Source organism: Diceros bicornis, chromosome 11 (assembly GCF_020826845.1).
Source record: "Diceros bicornis minor isolate mBicDic1 chromosome 11, mDicBic1.mat.cur, whole genome shotgun sequence".
Taxonomy (NCBI): domain Eukaryota; kingdom Metazoa; phylum Chordata; class Mammalia; order Perissodactyla; family Rhinocerotidae; genus Diceros; species Diceros bicornis.
The window spans coordinates 9,287,608-9,306,863 of record NC_080750.1 but is presented as its reverse complement, the minus strand read 5'-3'; the positions used below and the strand labels follow the sequence as shown (position 1 = coordinate 9,306,863).

The window sequence follows — 19,256 nt, the reverse complement described above, 5'->3', positions numbered from 1 at the left end:
AAACTACGAATAAATAAAGCACACACTCAACATGTGTAGTGCAAATGCTAAGTAAACAGAATGACATGGAATAAACTCATAGTTGCCCACTGGTGAACGGTTCAGCCGGGAGGTCCTGATTTTATGGTGTCTGTGACTCGCATCCCTACTCTCAAATGAATACTGTCACTGTTCCAGATCAGCGACCACTGGAGAAGGCTGCGGAGGTGGGGGTGCGGAGGTGGGGGTTGAGGGAGTGAGGAGGGAAACAAGAAACTCACTTTCACAAACAAGTGGTACAATTTCTCTGTCACTTCTGTATCTCAGGTGGAGTCTGATTGGTTAACAGGATCTCAAACCTCTCAGACGAAGCAGGTACCAATATGGAGAACTGCAAAGGTTCCAGTTAAAAGAATTAAATCTTGGCACCATATAGATTGTGTGGCCCAGACAATAAAGGGACGAACAAGACGGTTTTTAAAATTAAAACTTTGGAAATATAACATCTTAACATTCAAAAATTACATTGTAGAAAAGCCATCCAACAGTTACAAAAACATTCAAATAATAGCCCTGTTTAAAGGTGCCTCATAAGCAATAATCGTCAGTACTTCTGAACAAATGTCATAGCTTTGTTGCTTTGTCTTAATTATACATTTAACATAATGTTACTCATTGAAATGAAATAGAAAAAACTATAAAACTCTTCCAAAGGCAAATTATTGGTAGGGGGAAGACAAAAGTAAAATGTGACAACTAATTTATACATTTACTTAATGGTATGTTTTTTCCCCCAGAAGTGTCCATAGTCTGTAAAAGAAAACGAAAAACAAAACAAAACTAAAACAAAAAGGGATGAAAACTGGTGCCATTTATCTTTTCATTTTCTTCCTCTGCATTCAGTTTTGAGGGAAAAGTGCTCTTTCATGGTACTGTTCTGAGTTCACATACATCAAATTCTAAAAGAGAAACATGTGGAACCTGTCTTTCTATTTCATTCTTGAATGTGTTGTACCTTCAACAAATATAACAAGCAGCCAGCTAAAAATTCCCTTAATTAGGAAAAACACACACACATACAAACAAATCTTTTTAAGAGAAAAGAAACCATTCCTTATCTGGGACACAAACATATCAAGATTTAAAACTAAGGTCTGACATGGTCACTTAATTGATTTAAATAATTAAGGCTTCTAAAAGGTTCAGTGCCAAAACTCTGCATCAGTATTCGAATAAAATACATTTTTGCATTTTAGGTTTGTGCTTTTTACAGCCATCTTAATTCCACAGCATTTCATTAGTGAGATCAGATAAGGGAGTGTTAGAATTGTTTACTGATGTTTTACTTTTAGTAGTTGTTAGACTAAATTATAGCAATAAAAATTCAATGACTGAACAGCTCTGTGACTATCCCGTGGGCTGTTGGCTCATTTCACCTTCTTTTCGTGTTTAATATGGCCATTTCTTTTGTACTTGCCATTGAGGATTCCATTATGGTAATGTCCATTAACTGGGCTATGTTTATTTCTAGACCACAAACTTTTGATTTTCCTGTAGATAAATTTTGTCACCCAGGACAAGAGGAAGTAAAACAAGGCAGCACCAAGCAAAAGCACAAAGGCAATATCCAATAAAAAATACTGACAGAGAGAGATTTGATGGACCGCAGCACGGAGGTGATGGGCTCCATTGTGACGAAGGATGTAATCTATCCAATAGACAGTCCGATTGACAGGGTGACCAGGCTGATCTTTGTGGATTTCTGAAAGCTTCTGGGCCCTCTGACGGTAGCTACGGAATGGAGGCAAAACACAGAATGATCACGGAGATATAAGTTTCAGTATCGCGACTCTCCCATTCTAAAAATGGGGACAATAATAAAGACAGCTATCCTCTATGAAGTACCTAGTATGTGCCGGGCACTGTGTTAAGTGCTTTAAACACATTATCTTATGTTAGGACAATAAAATACATTTCAAACAGGTGAGGAAAATGAAAATCAGAGAGAATAAATAACCTGACTATGATTACAAAGTTGAGATTCAGATTCAAGTCCTTCTGACTCCAAACCCCACGCTCTTTCTATGCTATACCATATACCTCTTACACATGTGTGATTCTTCTCTCCATATGCTTTGAAATACTGTTAATCAATGCGTCTCAACCAGGAAGAAGAGTGAATTTATTAAATTCTAAGAGAGGGATAGAGGACAAAATGCAGACCTTTGTCCCAACATTTTTTTCTTTTAGCCATGACATTTAATTTTGTTCTGATTTAAAATAACATTAAGTGATGGTGTGAGGTTATTATAGTTATTAAACAGATGAAAAGGAGTTGAGAAACACCACTATGAAGCCACATATGAAATTATATGCATATATATATGCATATGCATGTATGTATGGAGGAATGTATAAAGAAAACACTCTCTTAAATGGTTAATAAAAAATCAGTTAAAGAGGATAACCACAAAAAGTGATAAAATACCATGTAAACATTTTAATTTAAAATATATAACTGCACATGTGTGTGCCAACCTGTGACACACAGCCAAAGCCCCTTGAACACGGATCCTTGATTTGATTTTGCACTGTTCAGACATAAGAAATAATTTCCACCTGGAGGGACTACAAAACTCATCAGGAAGGATGTGTCCTTTGAGCTGTGCTTTACAGAGGAATAAAAGTTTGGACATGTGAAAACTTGACGGGCCAAGAGAAGAGTATGAACTGAATAATGTAGATGCGAGAGCAAGAGCAGGCCTAGAACAAAGTCATTCGGAAAGAGCGTGTAGCATGAGGGGTGTTTGGTTGGAAGTTAGCCTGGAGGAAGATGAGTCTCGCTCATGGGTGTTCAGAATGACAATATATGTAGCCTGGTTCTTAGAACCAAGGAGCCATTAGATAGAGAGACTGGCTATTAATCCAGAGCTTTGGGGAGAGGATTAAAGAAAGGAAGAGACCAATGGCAGGAAGACCCGTCAAAAGACCACGCAAATGGAAAAGACAAACTGCCCCCCAAAATGGTAGTGGGATTAGACAGATGGGGAAATGGTGTAGTGGAAGAGGTGGCAAGGAGTTGGTAAGAGCCTGGATGAAATGCCAAGGAAAGGGAGAAGTCAGATGTAACTGCAATGTTTCCAACTTGGGTGACTCTCATGGTTGCCACTAACAGGACACGGAAACTGAACACAGGACAGGCTGGGGAAATGATCCCAGTTTGCGACAGAATGAGAGGGGAGGTCCAGAAAGCAGATAGAAATATGAGGATGGATTTATGGGAGGATCAGCACCTAATGAAAAGTCTACTCAGATATTTATGCATTGATTTGATACCTTTTTGGGGGGTATGATCTAGCTCTAGTCCTAAACATGAAACAAATATAAGAAGAACAAACCTGAGAAGCAGTTAACAGTAGAGGGTTAGGACTGAGAAATCTCAAGTCAAGGCTATTACTTGCAGATTTCTTTCTATAAAACCACATAGGATGAGAAAATGAGAGGAACATTATTATTCCTATATTGCAGATTAGGAAAGAGATTAAACAATTAGGACAACGTCATATATTTGCTAAGTGACATAGCTAGAATTTCAGCCATAATTTTCTGACTCCCAGAGTCCATGATCTTTCTACTAAGCCATATTTCCTATCATGTGTTGAAAAGTTCACGAGAAAACTACAGAACATTGTAAAATGTCTGTTAACTATTGTTACCTTAAATTGTTTTCTTGTATTTTGAAAAATTATATGTTAATTAAAAAGCGAAAAGCCACATTTTCTCTCTCATCATAGCCTCACAGCAAAACTACTCTTATACAATAAATCCAGTTGCTTGAAAAGTGTCAAACCTCATCCAGATATTAAGATACCATCTTCATCTTGCTTTGTAATCTATCATTATTTTTAATTGACGGCAAAAGGTAAGTTAGACTTGGATTCCATTTTGTGAGGAAATTCTTACAGAGTAAAAGTTCTCTTTAAAATACAGAAATGAAACATGGTGTCCTCGAAAATAAAATTCAACCTTCTATTTTAACAAAGAAGGAGAAGGAGGATAAAAACAATCTTGGTCCTCAAAGTACCTTAATGTCACTGTGAATATGAGCCACTCTAGAGACGATCAAACAGATTGCATGTGACGAAGATACTTCTGTGGGGAATCTGACTTCCGCCACTGCTGAATAACTGATCGCCTCATATGAAACTCAGTAGGTTCACTGGTCCTGGGTCAGTCCTTATCTGCCTCAGCTATGTGAGTGTGGAGTATGGACTCTCATCAGTCTTACCCCTACCGCCTACCCAGCAGCAGACTCATAAAGCTGGATGCTTACTAACCAATCCAATTTCCTATGACTTCCTTTCAGAGGCAGCAAGAACAGGGATCAATTGGGAAGGGATATTGGGGATTTCACTGAAAGATTAGTTTGAAGCGGAGGTAGTTTCCATGATAGAAGTGGTCTCAAATTTAGTGTTAAGAGGCATTGTCCTTTCAGCATAGTTTGCTTTACAATTCAAAATTTCTTCCAGCAGGCATAGGAAGATTGTGAAATGAAAAAAAAAAAAAAGAAGAATGTGATTAAAATGGCCACTTCCAAACTATTCTTGAGAATCTCTTGGATAAAGCCCCTTTTAACAAAACAAATTACCTTGTAAGGAGTTCGTGTGACTTGCACATTATATTTTACGAAAAAGTGTCTCCTATTAAAAGTTAATAACCACAGCCTGGATACGTGCTAAGTGAATGAAGATTAACTACCCATATTTCTCCACAAGTCGCTTTAAAATAATAAAATCTCCAGCCGCAAGAGAATTCCTCCCAAAGAACAAAAGCAATAGCTTTCATTAAATAAATCCAAAAACTAGTAAGGGAAGAGGTAAGATGTGTAATGATTTCCTTTAAGTTATGAGTAAAAAAAAGAAAGTAATACTTCTTCAGCAATATTGTTTACCTGGTTTAAACTAGAATATCTTGGATGCAATATTAGTGAAGCAAACCAGACTTTTCAATCATTATTGCATGTTAAATATGGGATGTTGTCACATATTTAAAGCAAAGAAAGGTAAGTGACTTCAGTTTACATATAATGACTTTTAGCAAAGAACATACTACGCAAATCGTTGTCATTTTCATATTGACTAAGACATCTTCCTATCCTGAATGTACAAAAGGCTTTTAGTTAAATATTTAAACTGTCAAAGGGTTATATGCAATTAACTCATTACATTATATGTCATATGCATACTTTGTGGAGTGATATAAATTTATTCACTGCACAAAATAAAAAATATTTTGAAATCAAGCACTTACGTATACTTCAAGATTGCACAGCTGGGATTTAATTGCAGTGTGACCTAAGACTATAGCCTGGTCTCTGATCTGGCCCTGTTTATACCTCATAGAACACAGTCAGGCTGATGACTTGTGGATAATCCAGCCTTTTGCTCTTTTCTGCATAACTAACTCAATCTCAGTAACCATGCAACTACCCCCCACAAACTCTACTTCAGGGCTGCACTTTACAAACCTTCCTAAAAAAGCCTGTATGACACATACCATTTTCCCAAAGAACATCATGTTTGAAAAACACTAGACTTTAAAAGAAAAGCTATAGAACACAGACGAAGCGATCCCATACTCAGGCACCTCTCGTCATAGAACATGTTGCCCCACGTGCCAGAGTTGTGACCAGGACACTGGATCCTGTAAGGGGTCAGAGCATGAAGGCCACCTCTGAGCCCACATAGGGCAGCATAACGAACCTCCATTCCCTTGACTCCAGCCTTTCACACGAAAGTTGCATCATTTTATATAAAAGAATTTTACCGACTGTCAGTTGTTTCTTAGTATATGGCAGCGTTTCTCAATCCAGTGTTAAGCCATATCCCCCCATGGTTTAAACAGAACAAGCTTACATTCTTCCAAAGGTTAATGTCATTTGAAATGCCAGATCAATTAAATGTCATGTAAAGATGGGGAAAATTGCTGCTTCGATTTAAAACTACACAGGCCGGCTCTCCACCCTTTGAGACGTGTTTGTGAACTGAGTTAACTCAAGACACACCAAGAATTTTAAAAAACAAAATAAAATAAGGATTCTGACTAGTCTTTCACCTGAGTAACTAAATCTTGGTGTTCTAGGGATACCCAGTCCTGGGGAAACCCAGCAGTGCAAAGAGCACCCTATGGAACCAGACAGTCCTGGCTCAAATTTCTACTCTGGTGGCTGTGTAACTGTGGGAAAATTCCTTAAGCTCTCTGAGCTTCAAGTGCCTCATCTCTACAATGCAAATAATGAAAACGGTGACATACAGTTATTATGAGCATTAAAATGATATAAAGGACACAAAATTTGACACATTACAGGAACCCAATGATTGTTTCTTCCCATGGTAGTTTCTCCCTCTGTTTGGCAAATACTGGTAGAATATTATTCAAGGTCATACATGGCTGGCCAAATGATTTCTATTTTTATTTTTCAAATTATAAAAAACATGCACAAGGCATTATACACAGGAATCTAAAGGATATTTCTATAAGTGGTTTATTGACAACCTATTAGTAATAATCAATAATTGACAATATGCAGTGGTATATATATTCCATCTGCTTTAACATTAATTGAAACCTTACCTGGGATTATTGATAACTTTCACCAGTGCTTCATATAGCTCTCCTTCAGTAACTGTCTTCCATTCCAGCAATATCCCCATGCCTTTTGCCTGTACCCGGGTCATAGTATCATAATGGTCTCCAAAGAGGGGGATTCCCACTACAGGGACACCATGATACATAGTTTCAAAAATACTATTCAAACCACCATGGCTCAGGAAGGCTTTAATATTTGAGTGCCCTAGAGAAGGATAAAAAAGAAAACAACTTACAACATGATGTATTACTCTAAGAAGAGATTTTCCAGAAATTTCCTAAAAATTGACACTATAATAAACATCCATTTCAGATACAGAATTTTTAAAGGTATAATTTCACTGATCTCTGCTCTATACCAATTAAAATGCTCGTTATATACATAATTATCTGATTTATATATATCAATTAAAAGCCATTTTTAAGTAGCTAAAAATTATAGCTTTAAAAAGTATATTACAACTTTGTCTCAAACACAAATATCAACTGACTAGCAACATCTATTTAAATGGCTAATAATTAATAGGAAGTCAATGAAAGCAAGAAATGTCAAAAAATGCCAGAGTATAACCACATTCTACTAAAAACAGACATCTAATTTCTGGCTATTCAAGCATTCATCTATATTAAAGTGAAACACACTTTGTAAAAAAACATATGTGAAAGTGTGGGGCTGGATTCCAGAAGTCTATGAAGAGTTTATGTGCTTATCCAAGGACCAACACTGTACAGCACACAGTAATTACAACTCTCAAGTCATGTCAGCATCTGGGCTTCACAACTTTAGGGTAGTTTTACATTTTAATTACGCAAACAAGTAGGGACAGACACTGATAAAAATTAGTTGTAAGAGATGAGATGTCATATAACATCCAGTTGTCACGGGGATAAAAGAGATAATTTATCAAAATTAACGAGGTACGATGGATTTCAAAACCCAGATCTCCTCGTGAGTAGTCTATGTTTCATAAAGGATCGAAAGACTTGCCTAAGAAGCGTAAGACAAAGAAACGTTGCACTTAGGAAGTGCGTTATGTGGCCAGAAAGGAATTACAGCCTGCAAAAATACAGATGTTTTAGATATACAGAAATCAGGTACAAATGGACTGTGTGTGTGAACCTCGGCCTCAATGGGGCTCCAGGGCCTTCCCACCCCAACGTGTAGTGGGGTTGGTCACTCAAGGTCTCTCGCCCTCACCCACAAGTGGCTTCTCAACTCAGCCCAACTAAGGGAGATGCCCTTGCAATGGATTTCAAACTCTCTTTTTAGCAGCAGAACCCTTTCTTTGAACAAAACCTTACCACCAAGTCCAGCAGTGAAAAATAAAACAGAGCCAGTGTGTGGAGAGAAGGGAGCAGTATGGTGAGAGGGGTGGAAAAGACATGGATTTATTCCTACTTCCTTTTTTTTTTTTTTTGTGAGGAAGATCAGCCCTGAGCTAACATCTATTGCCAATCCTCCTCTTTTTGCTGAGGAAGACTGGCCCTGGGCTAACATCCACACCCATCTTCCTCTACTTTATGTGGGACTTCGCCACAGCATGGCTTGACAAGTGGTGGGCCGGTCCGCGCCCAGGATCCGAACCTGCGAACCCCAGGCCGCGAAGCAGAGCGTGCGAACTTAACCACTATGCCACCAGGCTGGCCTTGGACTTGTTCCCACTTCTCATCCTGGAGGAATCTTCTGATCATAGAAGCCAATAGGGGACCCACAAGGGTCACTCCCAGAGTTAAAAAGTACACTAATCTCAGAAAAGGCAGAGAGCTGAGGTTCTGAGGATCCCAGAGGAGCATGAACTTGAGGAGGCCTGTGGGTATGGACCACTGAGTAGCTACACCTGGCTATAGAGCCTCACAGAAAAAATCACGAGAGTAGTTTAGATGTTCCCATATAGTGGTGTCAGGCTGTTTCACTGCGATAGCTGCCGGTCAAGACACCTTATTTAAATTTCCTGCTTCTTTCCTACCTTCTATGGAATCTGAAGTGATAACAGTAAAGACATAAAAAAGAAAAAAAGAACACAAGTATTGAGAAAAGTAAATTGCCTTTTTTTCCCTTCAGTTTTATCATTTACAGAACAGTATTTATAATGAACTAGATGAAAAGGAATTATATATATACAAAGAAAATTGCTTACTGTTTCTTAGTTACAAAATTCAATTTGCTAGTTTTTAGGAAGGGTCATTTTAGCTTCTAAAAAATATTTTCTAAAGGCTATTTTTAAGAATATAATTTAAAATTTAAAGCAACTTTTACACAATCTGTTAGATTTTAGTATTATTGAACAAATGATGGTCAATATTTCATAATTTCCTTAATAAATAATATCTTAGAGGATAATACCGCATTACACCTTCCTAGACATTTAATGAATAAAACAACTTACATTTTTACTATCTGTGCTTATTGAACAAAGAGTTAAATCTATTTAGATTCAAATATGTTAAAACATATGCATATAATTGTTATTTTAAGTTTTGACTTGAGGATCGGAATCCCAAGAGATAAATAAATGAAAAGAAATAGTGTTTCAAAAATGCCGGGTGATTTAGAGAGAAATCTAGGCAGATGATCCAAATAAAGTTAAAATAAATTGACTGTTTCATTGGCCTTCTGCTTCTCTTTGGTTTCAAACAAATAATGTCAAACTCCTTGGGGTTCTCAGATATATATCTGTAACAAAACCATAATACAAACCTACATTTTCACTGTTTTAATTTTACTACTTTTAGCTGATTAGCCTAATTAGTCACAACTTTACTCACTGCTAATTTATAAAGTTTAAGTACATTTTCCAGAAAATTAAAATTGGTGACTAATCTAAAAATTTTAATTTATAGGCCCAAATGATTATACTTCACAAATTATTTTCCAATAAATAAAGATTTGACTTGTGGTCTGAAATCGAAGACTTGAGATACTAGATAACATAATGTCCTATCATGAACTACATATTGTATAAGCCACTCAAGTATATAAATCACATTTACGCAACTAAAATCTAAAAACCAGGTAAGTACCCGCACGTCACTGACTTACCAAGTAGGTCATTTTGCGGTAACCATTCTATGAGCTTAGTGTTGTTTCCCAGATTCTTTGGTTTAGTTCCAGAAAACCTGAAATGTACACCAGACAACGAATCTTTCAAAAATCAAACTTTATTCCTGGTATGGACTGTCTGGTTAAACGATCAGATTTAAAATAAATGTTACATGATCTTTCGTTGATATTCTTAAGAAGGAAAACATGCTTTGGTAACAACAAAAATTTGATTTAGTTTCTTTTTCACATTTTCACTGACTGAGGGATAAGTAAGAAACACTTTGCTTATATTGACACCTATTTTCCTTCAGCTCTTCTCAACTAAGATGGAGGAAAAAGTAATCAAATAAACCTGTGCTAGAAAGTCATTCTCCCCCAGAAGCCAGAAGGGGAAACATGAAGGACCAGGGAGGGCCAGCACCCCGCAGTCTTAGCTCCAATCCTTGATACCCGGGGCCTAGGGAAGGCATGAGAATCGAAAGAAAGCAGCAAGTACTCTTCTCTGGCATGGCAGCAGAGATAGGAGCTCTAATTAGGCTGTTTCCTGCCTTCATCTCTGAAAGATAAACCATAGAGGTGCTTAACAACCGAGAGAATGGCAAGAGTCTGAACTGAGTCGACACACTGTCCTAAATAAAGCAGCAGGGGTGCTGTCTGGGTTAAGCCTAATGGGGGAAATCCAACAGGACTAGAATCCGGAGAGAAAAGTCCTAAACCGTTGGAATAAAATCTGTATCTATCTCAGAGCTCAGCCAGGGGAAGCGGAAGCTAACCCTTACACAGTCCTTATAAAGGAAAAGGCCCTATTACTCTGAGCCCACTTGTAACGGCTTGAGACTGGGGCCGATGTTGTTCACCGCTGCATCCCCGGAGCCCAAGCGTGGTGGCGTATACTAACTAATTACATGCTCAATTGAGTATTCGGGTCCGACTTTTACACATTGGGTTGGAAATTCCAGAGACAGACACATGTTGGCAGTGCCTCTCAGAGGAAGCTAGGGTTATCTATGGGCTGTTTTAACCAGTGTTAACTTCCAAGTTATTGTGTTTTTAAAGGCCTGGTCTTTTGGATAAAAGAAATCAAAAGCATTTATAAAGAAGACAAAGCGGGAGACCAGAAGGTTCCATGAAATATTTTACCTATTTATTCATTCATCCATCATTCTCTACCTCATTCCAACACTGATTTGAAGGAGTATATAAAAATGCACGCAATTACAACAAAAATTTTTAGAACGCTAATAAATAATAGAAGGGTAAATGAGGGCAGAAAGTGGAGGGTAACGTAAAAGGCATTTGACACAAGGATAAATCATTCTGCATCATATCTTTTTTCTATGCTATAATCTAGATGTCTCTTTATCCATCACAGTCTTATAAATTAATCCCTAGATTTCAATGCACTAAGAAATGAAATAAAAAGTCAGGGGCATCCTGCTAATCTTGCTGGGAGTCAATGTGCTGTGCTTTCCTGGGGCCTGCAGGCTAAGCAGGAGGATACTGAAAATCAACAGTAAAGAAATGACCCATATCATGACCTTATTATGACCTTACCTCCAAAGCACTTTTTGGGGCAATCTTCCCAGAGCTCCGGCCAGTTTGTTAGCAATGTCTTCTGACAGATACTTGACACCGGCTCCGAAAGATACCAGCACAAAGCCATGTTCATTAGCACCATTTACCCACCTTTGGAGATCCTGTAAATCAAAATGCAGCAGTTAATTTTATGGAAAGACCAATATAGTTCATAATTAGTGTGATCAACAATCCAGGTTTAAAAAAAGCCTTCAGGTAATTTTCTTAAACAATTAGAAAGTAAGGAAGGGGATATAATATTTTCCTTTAAATAACTGCTTTTGTTTAAAATACTTCATCTGACAATGCTCACTGAAATAAAGAATGCAGACAGTTAATTGATAAGATCAATAAGTAAGTGACAACAACAAAAAATCAGTAGCTAATGGCCTAAGATCTCAGACAGAGGTCGAAAAACTGAAACTGATGTTTAAAACACGGCCAGAGATAAACTTATATGAAGATACAAGGGAAAGATGTGGATTGGACATATGACAAAACCATTAACTACTGCCCCCACTCCCACCCAGGGAAATCTTTATTTTAGGAGTGGGCTGATTTTATCTTGGTCTGAGCTTGATAATTTTCATCTCTGAAGAACCATACTGTATTATATGACCGAGAAAGAGAAGGAATTCGCTAATAGTTTCAAAGATCCATAAGCCTAATGAGTTTTACCATTTCTCTAAATATTTCTCCAGCTCCCACAGAAGAGACATCGTACATGCGCTGCAGTGAGGCATCCATGGGTTCCAGAAATCTCTGAGTGGTCGCTCTCCCTCCTTGTGTGGGAAAATGCTAAATTCTCAGACATGTCCTTATACAGCCAACAGACTTGGGCCATAGCAGATCTGATGTTAACTAGGGACAACTCTAAAATTGCAGGAATTACTCATTTCACAGGAAGACACATTAACAAATTTTTGCCAGTATGGTTATTTATACTGAAAACGAAAGCAGTTCGTTTCAAGGGACACCACCTTTGCTCTATTTTATTCTGTAGGCACAAGCTTGTTTCCATGGTAAGTCATCCCTATGGTTAAGCCTTTGTCAGAGACACCGAGCTTCAGTTTCCCATATGAAAACTAACAAAGCCACAGCACTTTGAAGAACACATAATTCCACTGTAAGGAAAACAAACGTACTGTCCATCCACAACACCTATGCCATAACATAGTCATGAAAACAGGGAGGGACCGACCCACTCTGTATTCAGAATGTACAGAGTGAGCTGTCACAGTTTTATCTCACAGACTCTGCAGGTCTCTCATTCAGGATGAATGAGTTACTGCCATGACTGTGCCACCCGTGCTCTTTGCATTTCACACCACTTTCTGGTGTAACCTGATTTGCAGCTGAGGGTAATCGCACAGTAAGAAATATCATCATAACGGCATCAGCATATAGCTCAATACCAAGTATTTTATGGAAGGGCAGGCCTCTCTCTGTCTTTCTTTTCTCTGCTCTTTTCCTTTTTCCTTTTATCACTTAATGAGATCTATATTAACTGGCTCTATCGCACTCATTCTTAGCAGGGAAGAGAGGACCACACTTTATGCCAAAATGGATTAGTGAATAGTGTCACTATATGACAGAGTGATGATGGAAAGGAGGTACATTCTTCCTGATACTGAGGGAGTAAAATAGGCTATAATTATTTGGGAGGGAAGAAAATCTTATCAAAATACCTCATTTTCTGGGAAATTATTTATTTATGAACATACAAAAGAAATAGAGGATATACCAACTTTAGATTAAAGCTTTTAACATATTCTACTACATTTACCAAGAATATCACATGTGCTGAAAATATAACGGTGTTATCTGTGGATTCAAAGAAACAAGAGTAAACTGATTTAAAATTTTAATTTTATGTACAGTCCTAAGCCAGATGTACTTAAAACAAATATAGATGTTCCACTGTAAAATGACTTGAATACATATGCTGTTTTATCCCTATGGCTTGTCTTCAAATAATTTATCACCTTCTACCCAATTCTCTAAAGATAAAACTTTCAAGGTCAATGCCATTTACAAAAAGTTTACATTCAGATATACCAAGCCTTATGGTAATAATGTTATTTAAATTTTGTTTCCCAAAGACTTAAGAGGTCTTTGAGTTTCAACTGACTCTATGTAATAAATACTTCTTCAGTTGTTTGTTCTGCATAATACAAAATGAAATCCATAAACCTATTTTTCTAGCTTTCTTCCTACCATAGTCATTAACCATTTATAAGACTATATTCAAGTATATAGCCTTTATTGACATGTAAAGGAGTAGAGAAAATTTTATTCATTATGGTTGCCTTCAGGAAAAGTACTTAGCATTTCTAGAAAATAATATTCTCACTTCTATAAACATATACAATATTTTCTGTAGTTTAAGACTCCATCAATTATAAAGTCCAAATTAAATAACTCTTTAAAAAATAATAACCTTCATAATAAATGTGTTCAATGTAAAAAAAATCTCAATTCCAGAAATTTAACACCATTAAAGATAAAGGTACTTTAGAGTGCCCCTGGCCCTGGGCAAATACCAATTTAAAAACTGCACTAAAAAAAAAAACTCATTTACAATATCAACAAAAATCATACACATATAAGAGTAGAGTAAACCTAACAAAATATACAAGATGTACATGAAGAAAACAAGAAAACTTCACCGAAGGATAAAAAATAAAAGCTGAACACATGGAGAGATGCAACATGCGCTGGGAAGGAAATATTAATGTTAGGAAGATGCGAATTTTTTATAAAATTAACTTCAATGCATTCCCAGCTTACATTCCAAGAGGATGCTACAGAACTTGAAAAGCTGAGTTTACAATTCATCTAGAAAAGAAAACGTACCTGAAAGGCCAAGAAAATTTTGAAGAAGAACAGGGAAAGAGAGTTTTCCCCTCTAGATATTAAAATGTACTCTAGAACCTAGAACCATCTCCATGAAGTCTTCAGTTTCAGGAGAAGAGAGAGCCACGAAGGCGGCAGACAGAGACAGGCTGCTGTGCAGAGGGGAACAGCATTTTCATCAGTGGGGAAAGGAGTCATCCATCACTGATTTAGAAAAAATAATGAGGTTAGATCCCTCCACTAACATAAATTACAGAAGAGCTAAAAAGTCATACTGAATTAAAATACATGAAGTTCTTGAAGAAAACCGAAAAGATCATTTTACTGGATCTGGGTGGGAAGGCCTTCCTGAGCCCGTCACAGACTCCTAAATCATAAAGACAAGACTCAAAGATCTGACCAGAGAATAATAAAACTTCTAGAGTATGAAAGATTTAAAAATGCAAAAGAACAATAAATAGATGCAGAAATATTTACAACAGACATAATAAAGGATTGATATCTAAAACAAAATAATGAGGAAAAAACCCCTACAAACAACTTGAGACAACACCCGTTTCACAGAAGGAAAGCAAAGGAAAGATGCTGACCCTCACGTGGCTGATCAGAGAAACACAGATTCACAGTTTCCATCTTGTATTCTCTTCACAGTCTACTCAGTACTCTATTAGATGATGCCAATATGTTATCATTTAATTCATTTTAATTTTTTTAAAATGTAGTATTTACCTTTAAGTATTGTTGTTTTATAATTTTCTGTCAACTTTTTGTTTGTTTTGCTAGAAGGATAAAATGTCTTTTTCTAAATGGCCTTTGGGTTTAATTGTCTTACTTAGCAAACTTTTGCCACTTTAGGATTATCTTTTTGTGTGTGTGTGTGTGTGTGTGTGTGAGAGGAAGATTGGCCCTGAGCTAACACCTGTTGCCAATCCTCTTTTTGCTGGAGGAAGATTGTCCCTGAGCTAACATCTGTGCCCTTCTTCCCCTATTTTGTATGTGGGACGCCTGCCACAGCATGGCTTGATGAGTGGTGTGTAGGTCCACGCCCGAGATCCAAACCTGTGAACCCCAGGCTGCTGAAGTGGAGTGTGTCAAACTTAACTACTGCATCACCAGGCTGGCACCTAGGATTAACTTTGAAATACTCATACTTTTAGTAATTTTATAGTTTCATTTCTTTAATTTTTACCTTTCATCATCCAGAATTTTTTTTGGCAGAGAGAATGAAGCTGGGATTCATCTTTTTTTTTTATTTTTTTGTGAGTGAGATCGGCCCTGAGCTAATATTCGATGCCAATCCTCCTCTTTTTTGCTGAGGAAGACTGGCCCTGGGCTAACATCCATACCCATCTTCCTCTACTTTATATGGGACGCCGCCACAGCTTGGCTTGCCAAGCAGTGCATCAGTGCACGTCCAGGATCCGAACCTGCGAGACCCAGGCCGCCTAAGTCGAGTGTGTGAACTTCACCTCTATGCCCCTGGGCCGGCCTCCCATCTTTATTTTTAACCAAACAGCCAATCTTCTCAACACTATTGAATACTTCACCTTGTGCTCATTTATTTGAAATGCCACTCTCTCAGTTGATTTCTGAATTCTATTCTGTTCTACTGATCTATCCATCCATTCTTGTGCCAGTGCCAAAGAGTTTTATTTACTGTTATTTTATAATACATTTTAATATTTGCTGTGCTAGATTTCTCTCATTACATTTCATTCTGGGGATTTTACTAGTTACTCCTGTATTTAGTACATTTTTTAAAGGACATCTTTTTTAACACATCAACTGCCCTTTACTAGCAGTACCACTTCTTATGTATGTTATGGATATCTGTGCATATAAGTGCAGAATAAGCATTTCATTTCACATTCCATACGAGTTTAGAAATCGCATTCAGGCCAGCACTAAATCGGCCAGCACTGTGTGCACACTGCTCCACTAGATGGCACGGCAGGGATGGAGCGTGGACGTCCTGGCTCTGCAGGGTGTTTCCCAGGCTTCAACCATCATCACAGCCCCAAACCCAAGCCTGTCTCTATGGTTTTTCCTGCTCATTGTCTAGGGGAAGGACTGTCATTTTCAAAATATAAATGAAAGCAAAATTATCACTGTAATGGATCAAATATTGAGCAGGAAATTAGCAATCATCAGAGGTGCTTCCCTGACTATATTGCTACGAATAATTCCATTCCCATACAATTAAAGTAACCAATTTAGATACTTACCTATACTTGGTATAAAGTAATTTTACATATATATAGCTTTTGAAAAGACAACTTCACAATAAAAATAATCATTTTATGTTCTTGTAGGGTTAAGTAGGTAAGTTGTCTTAAGTCCTTTGTGGAAAAAGGCAGCGTAATAAGGAAAAATAGATAACATGTTTATCATAATCAAATGCTATATGTTAATGCGTTTGCTCTTTTTTTTTTAATCGTGACCTGGATACACAATGATTTGTTTTCTAGTACTGCCAGACTCCATTTCCTAGAGTAATTATACACCAAATGCCTTGACTTGGTCGTAGGAAGAATAAGGCAATGAGAGTACCTTGTCCTCCCCTCCCTCCCACGTCCCTTCGTGGAAAGCTGGTCAGGACAAGCCAACGTCAAGCGGCCTGGCTACGAGGCAGGAGGTGGGGGTGGGACAGAAGCCAGGGGACGTGCCAGAGCTAGACTGGGGGAGCAATTGCTCCCAAAGCGTAAAATTTTCAATCATTTTAAGAAATATTTTGACATATGGATATTGAGAAATGGGGGATGGTGAAAAAATATTTAAAAAAGGAGTGGAAAGCAAGATCTTGAGACTTTTAGAGAAGACAATCATTGGGTGACTCCTTTTTTTTAGATACTTAGCCCCCATCCCAAAACAAACAGAAACTTCTTATTAATCATGGCCAATGTAAAACACATCCCAATTCCAGAAATGTAGACGTAGATTTTAAAAAAAGATAATCACTTCAGAGCCAACGAAAGAATAACTAATTAAAAGCTGAATGGTGCAGGCCCACTGTATCCTCTATAGGCTTAATTCTGAGGACATCAGAATCTGGAGAGACTCCAGGGAGATCTTTCACTGCCCCGAGGCCTGGGGACCTCAGGGGGGACAGACAGGCTGCCGTGGTTAGCACCACATCTCTCCTGATGGCAGCCTCTGACCAAACCTACTCTTTTCTCTCCCCTCAAAATAGGAGCCTTGAGAGGGGGCCAGCGCGGTTGAGAAGCCAATAACACTGCAGCCTTTGTCAGCCCCATCCATTCTGAGGCAAAGAATGCCTGGACTGTGAGAGAATCCTACACAGACATGATGATGGAAGAAGAGGGGGTGGATGTTGGGACCTCTCTTCTTGTTCCCAACACCAACATCAATAGGCCTCTTTTCCCATTCTAAAGTGTCTGATGGAAAGAATGTTCCGCTTTCATCAGGTGGGCTGCAGGGACCTGAAATACGCATTCTGCAAAATCCAGTAGGTAAGATGATAAGGAACATTTTGATATAAAATGTTTTAAAAACATCCTGGGACATCAAACTTGATCTGTGACAACTGCTAAGATAGTTAACCAAGACTTATTAACCAAACAAACAAACGTACCATTGAAAATACAAAAGTTACCATTCAAAGCGAAAATGTACCAACCATTGTTTTCACGATTTGATTGGCAAAGGACTTGGTTCAAACCCCAGTTCCACAATTTGCTGTGTGATCTCAATCAAGTTGCCTATTCTCTCTGAAGCCCAGCTTTCTCATCTCTACAAGTGCTGATAATACTTCACAGGGACACAAAGATTAAAAGGATCAAATACAAAAAGTGCACTGTCAAATAAAAATTACCCTATTATTTTCCCTGGCCAGGATGTCTGACAAGCAATACACAGATATGAACTGAAACGATAGCCACATTGAGAAAAGGAAAAAAAAGTCATTCTGCACCAAGATATTTTCTCTTAGTTATCCTCTGTTCACCATGTTTTAGATTCTTCAGAATAAAGTTGGCTAAAACAAATATATAAATGAGTAGTAGAAAAAAAAAATGTTTTACATACAGTATCAAATCTGGTTGACAGTTTTCAGAATAGTCAAGTGATTTTTCAAGATTATCCAAAGGAGTTAAGCCACAACCAACCTGAAGCAACAGAGTGATGAATGTCAAGGTGATGGTTCTAGTTAAAAACAAATCTCAGCAGATGCCTTTAGGGACACAGTGAACATTCAGGAGAAGGAAGTAAGAAACTAGCAGAGTGTATTTATTTCCATAGAGACTCCGCAGTATCTTTTTTCTTTCTCCTAGGGCTTTTAATTTTTGCCATTGCAGTCACAATTAAAAGAAGCAAGCAAAATTTGAAAGCCTGATTTGACTTGGAAGAGAGTTAAGTTTTCAAGGTTCTCAAGACCTTCAAGAACCTGCACACAGTTGGGATGTCCCAAGGATATGATGATGGTGAGGTCCTGAGGCATTATGAGAAGTAACCACTGGGTATAAAAAGATGAAAAGCTCACCAGAAAAGAAAAATCAGTCCAAAAAATGACATCTAAATCTTTCTTATGTTACAAAAGGAAATTAAGAATCCAGAGGTTTGGGGAGAATGAAAGAGATCTGAGCACGTTTATTTGTGGTAGAGAATGAGGATGGGGGTATGGAGGGGAGGGATAAAGATGCAGAGAGAGGAGGCATACGTTTTTCTTTGCACATCTGAGTGTAGTGTACAGATCTGCAATCCTGGAACATTCTTTCCTAAACAATCAGCTAAATGTTCAAAGTTCTGCTGGAAAAAAAAGGCCACGGCTATCAAATGATAGCTTATCAAAGAATGTGCCAGCAAGGCAGGTGGGTCTCAAAGCCCACTCACTAACCAGCAAACACTATTGAGCACCTGCTGTATACCATACCTGACATTCTTCCAGGCACTTGAGACGCAGCAAAGGATAAATGAACAAAAATCCCTGTCCTCAGAGAGTTCACATTCTTAACAACGTGGTCATAACCTAACTTTCTACCCTTACCTCCCATCAGGTTTGGACACCTTATCTACTCTTCATTCCTCCAAATACAGCCTGCCCTTTGGAGCTTGAGACTGCCTCCTCACATCATAGTTGTTTATCAAAGCCCTGACAAAGGACACTTCCTCTCTGTTGATCTCCTCTGTGAGACATGCT

General features: G+C 37.9%; 1 protein-coding gene across 3 annotated transcripts in view; it reads right to left on the bottom strand.

Moving 5' to 3' along the window:
- Positions 1–216: 216 nt before the first annotated feature.
- UGT8 (UDP glycosyltransferase 8) overlaps positions 217–19,256 on the bottom strand; it is an 81,467-nt gene continuing 62,427 nt past the window's right edge. For all 3 annotated transcript variants that reach the window (XM_058549959.1, XM_058549957.1, XM_058549958.1), the window contains 4 exons: positions 11,225–11,367; positions 9,668–9,744; positions 6,613–6,832; positions 217–1,770 (listed from right to left, as the gene is read on the bottom strand). In XM_058549959.1, coding sequence (XP_058405942.1) covers positions 1,407–1,770; positions 6,613–6,832; positions 9,668–9,744; positions 11,225–11,367 — 804 coding nt within the window. In that variant the 3' untranslated portion in view covers positions 217–1,406. The remainder of the gene's footprint in view (positions 1,771–6,612; positions 6,833–9,667; positions 9,745–11,224; positions 11,368–19,256) is intronic.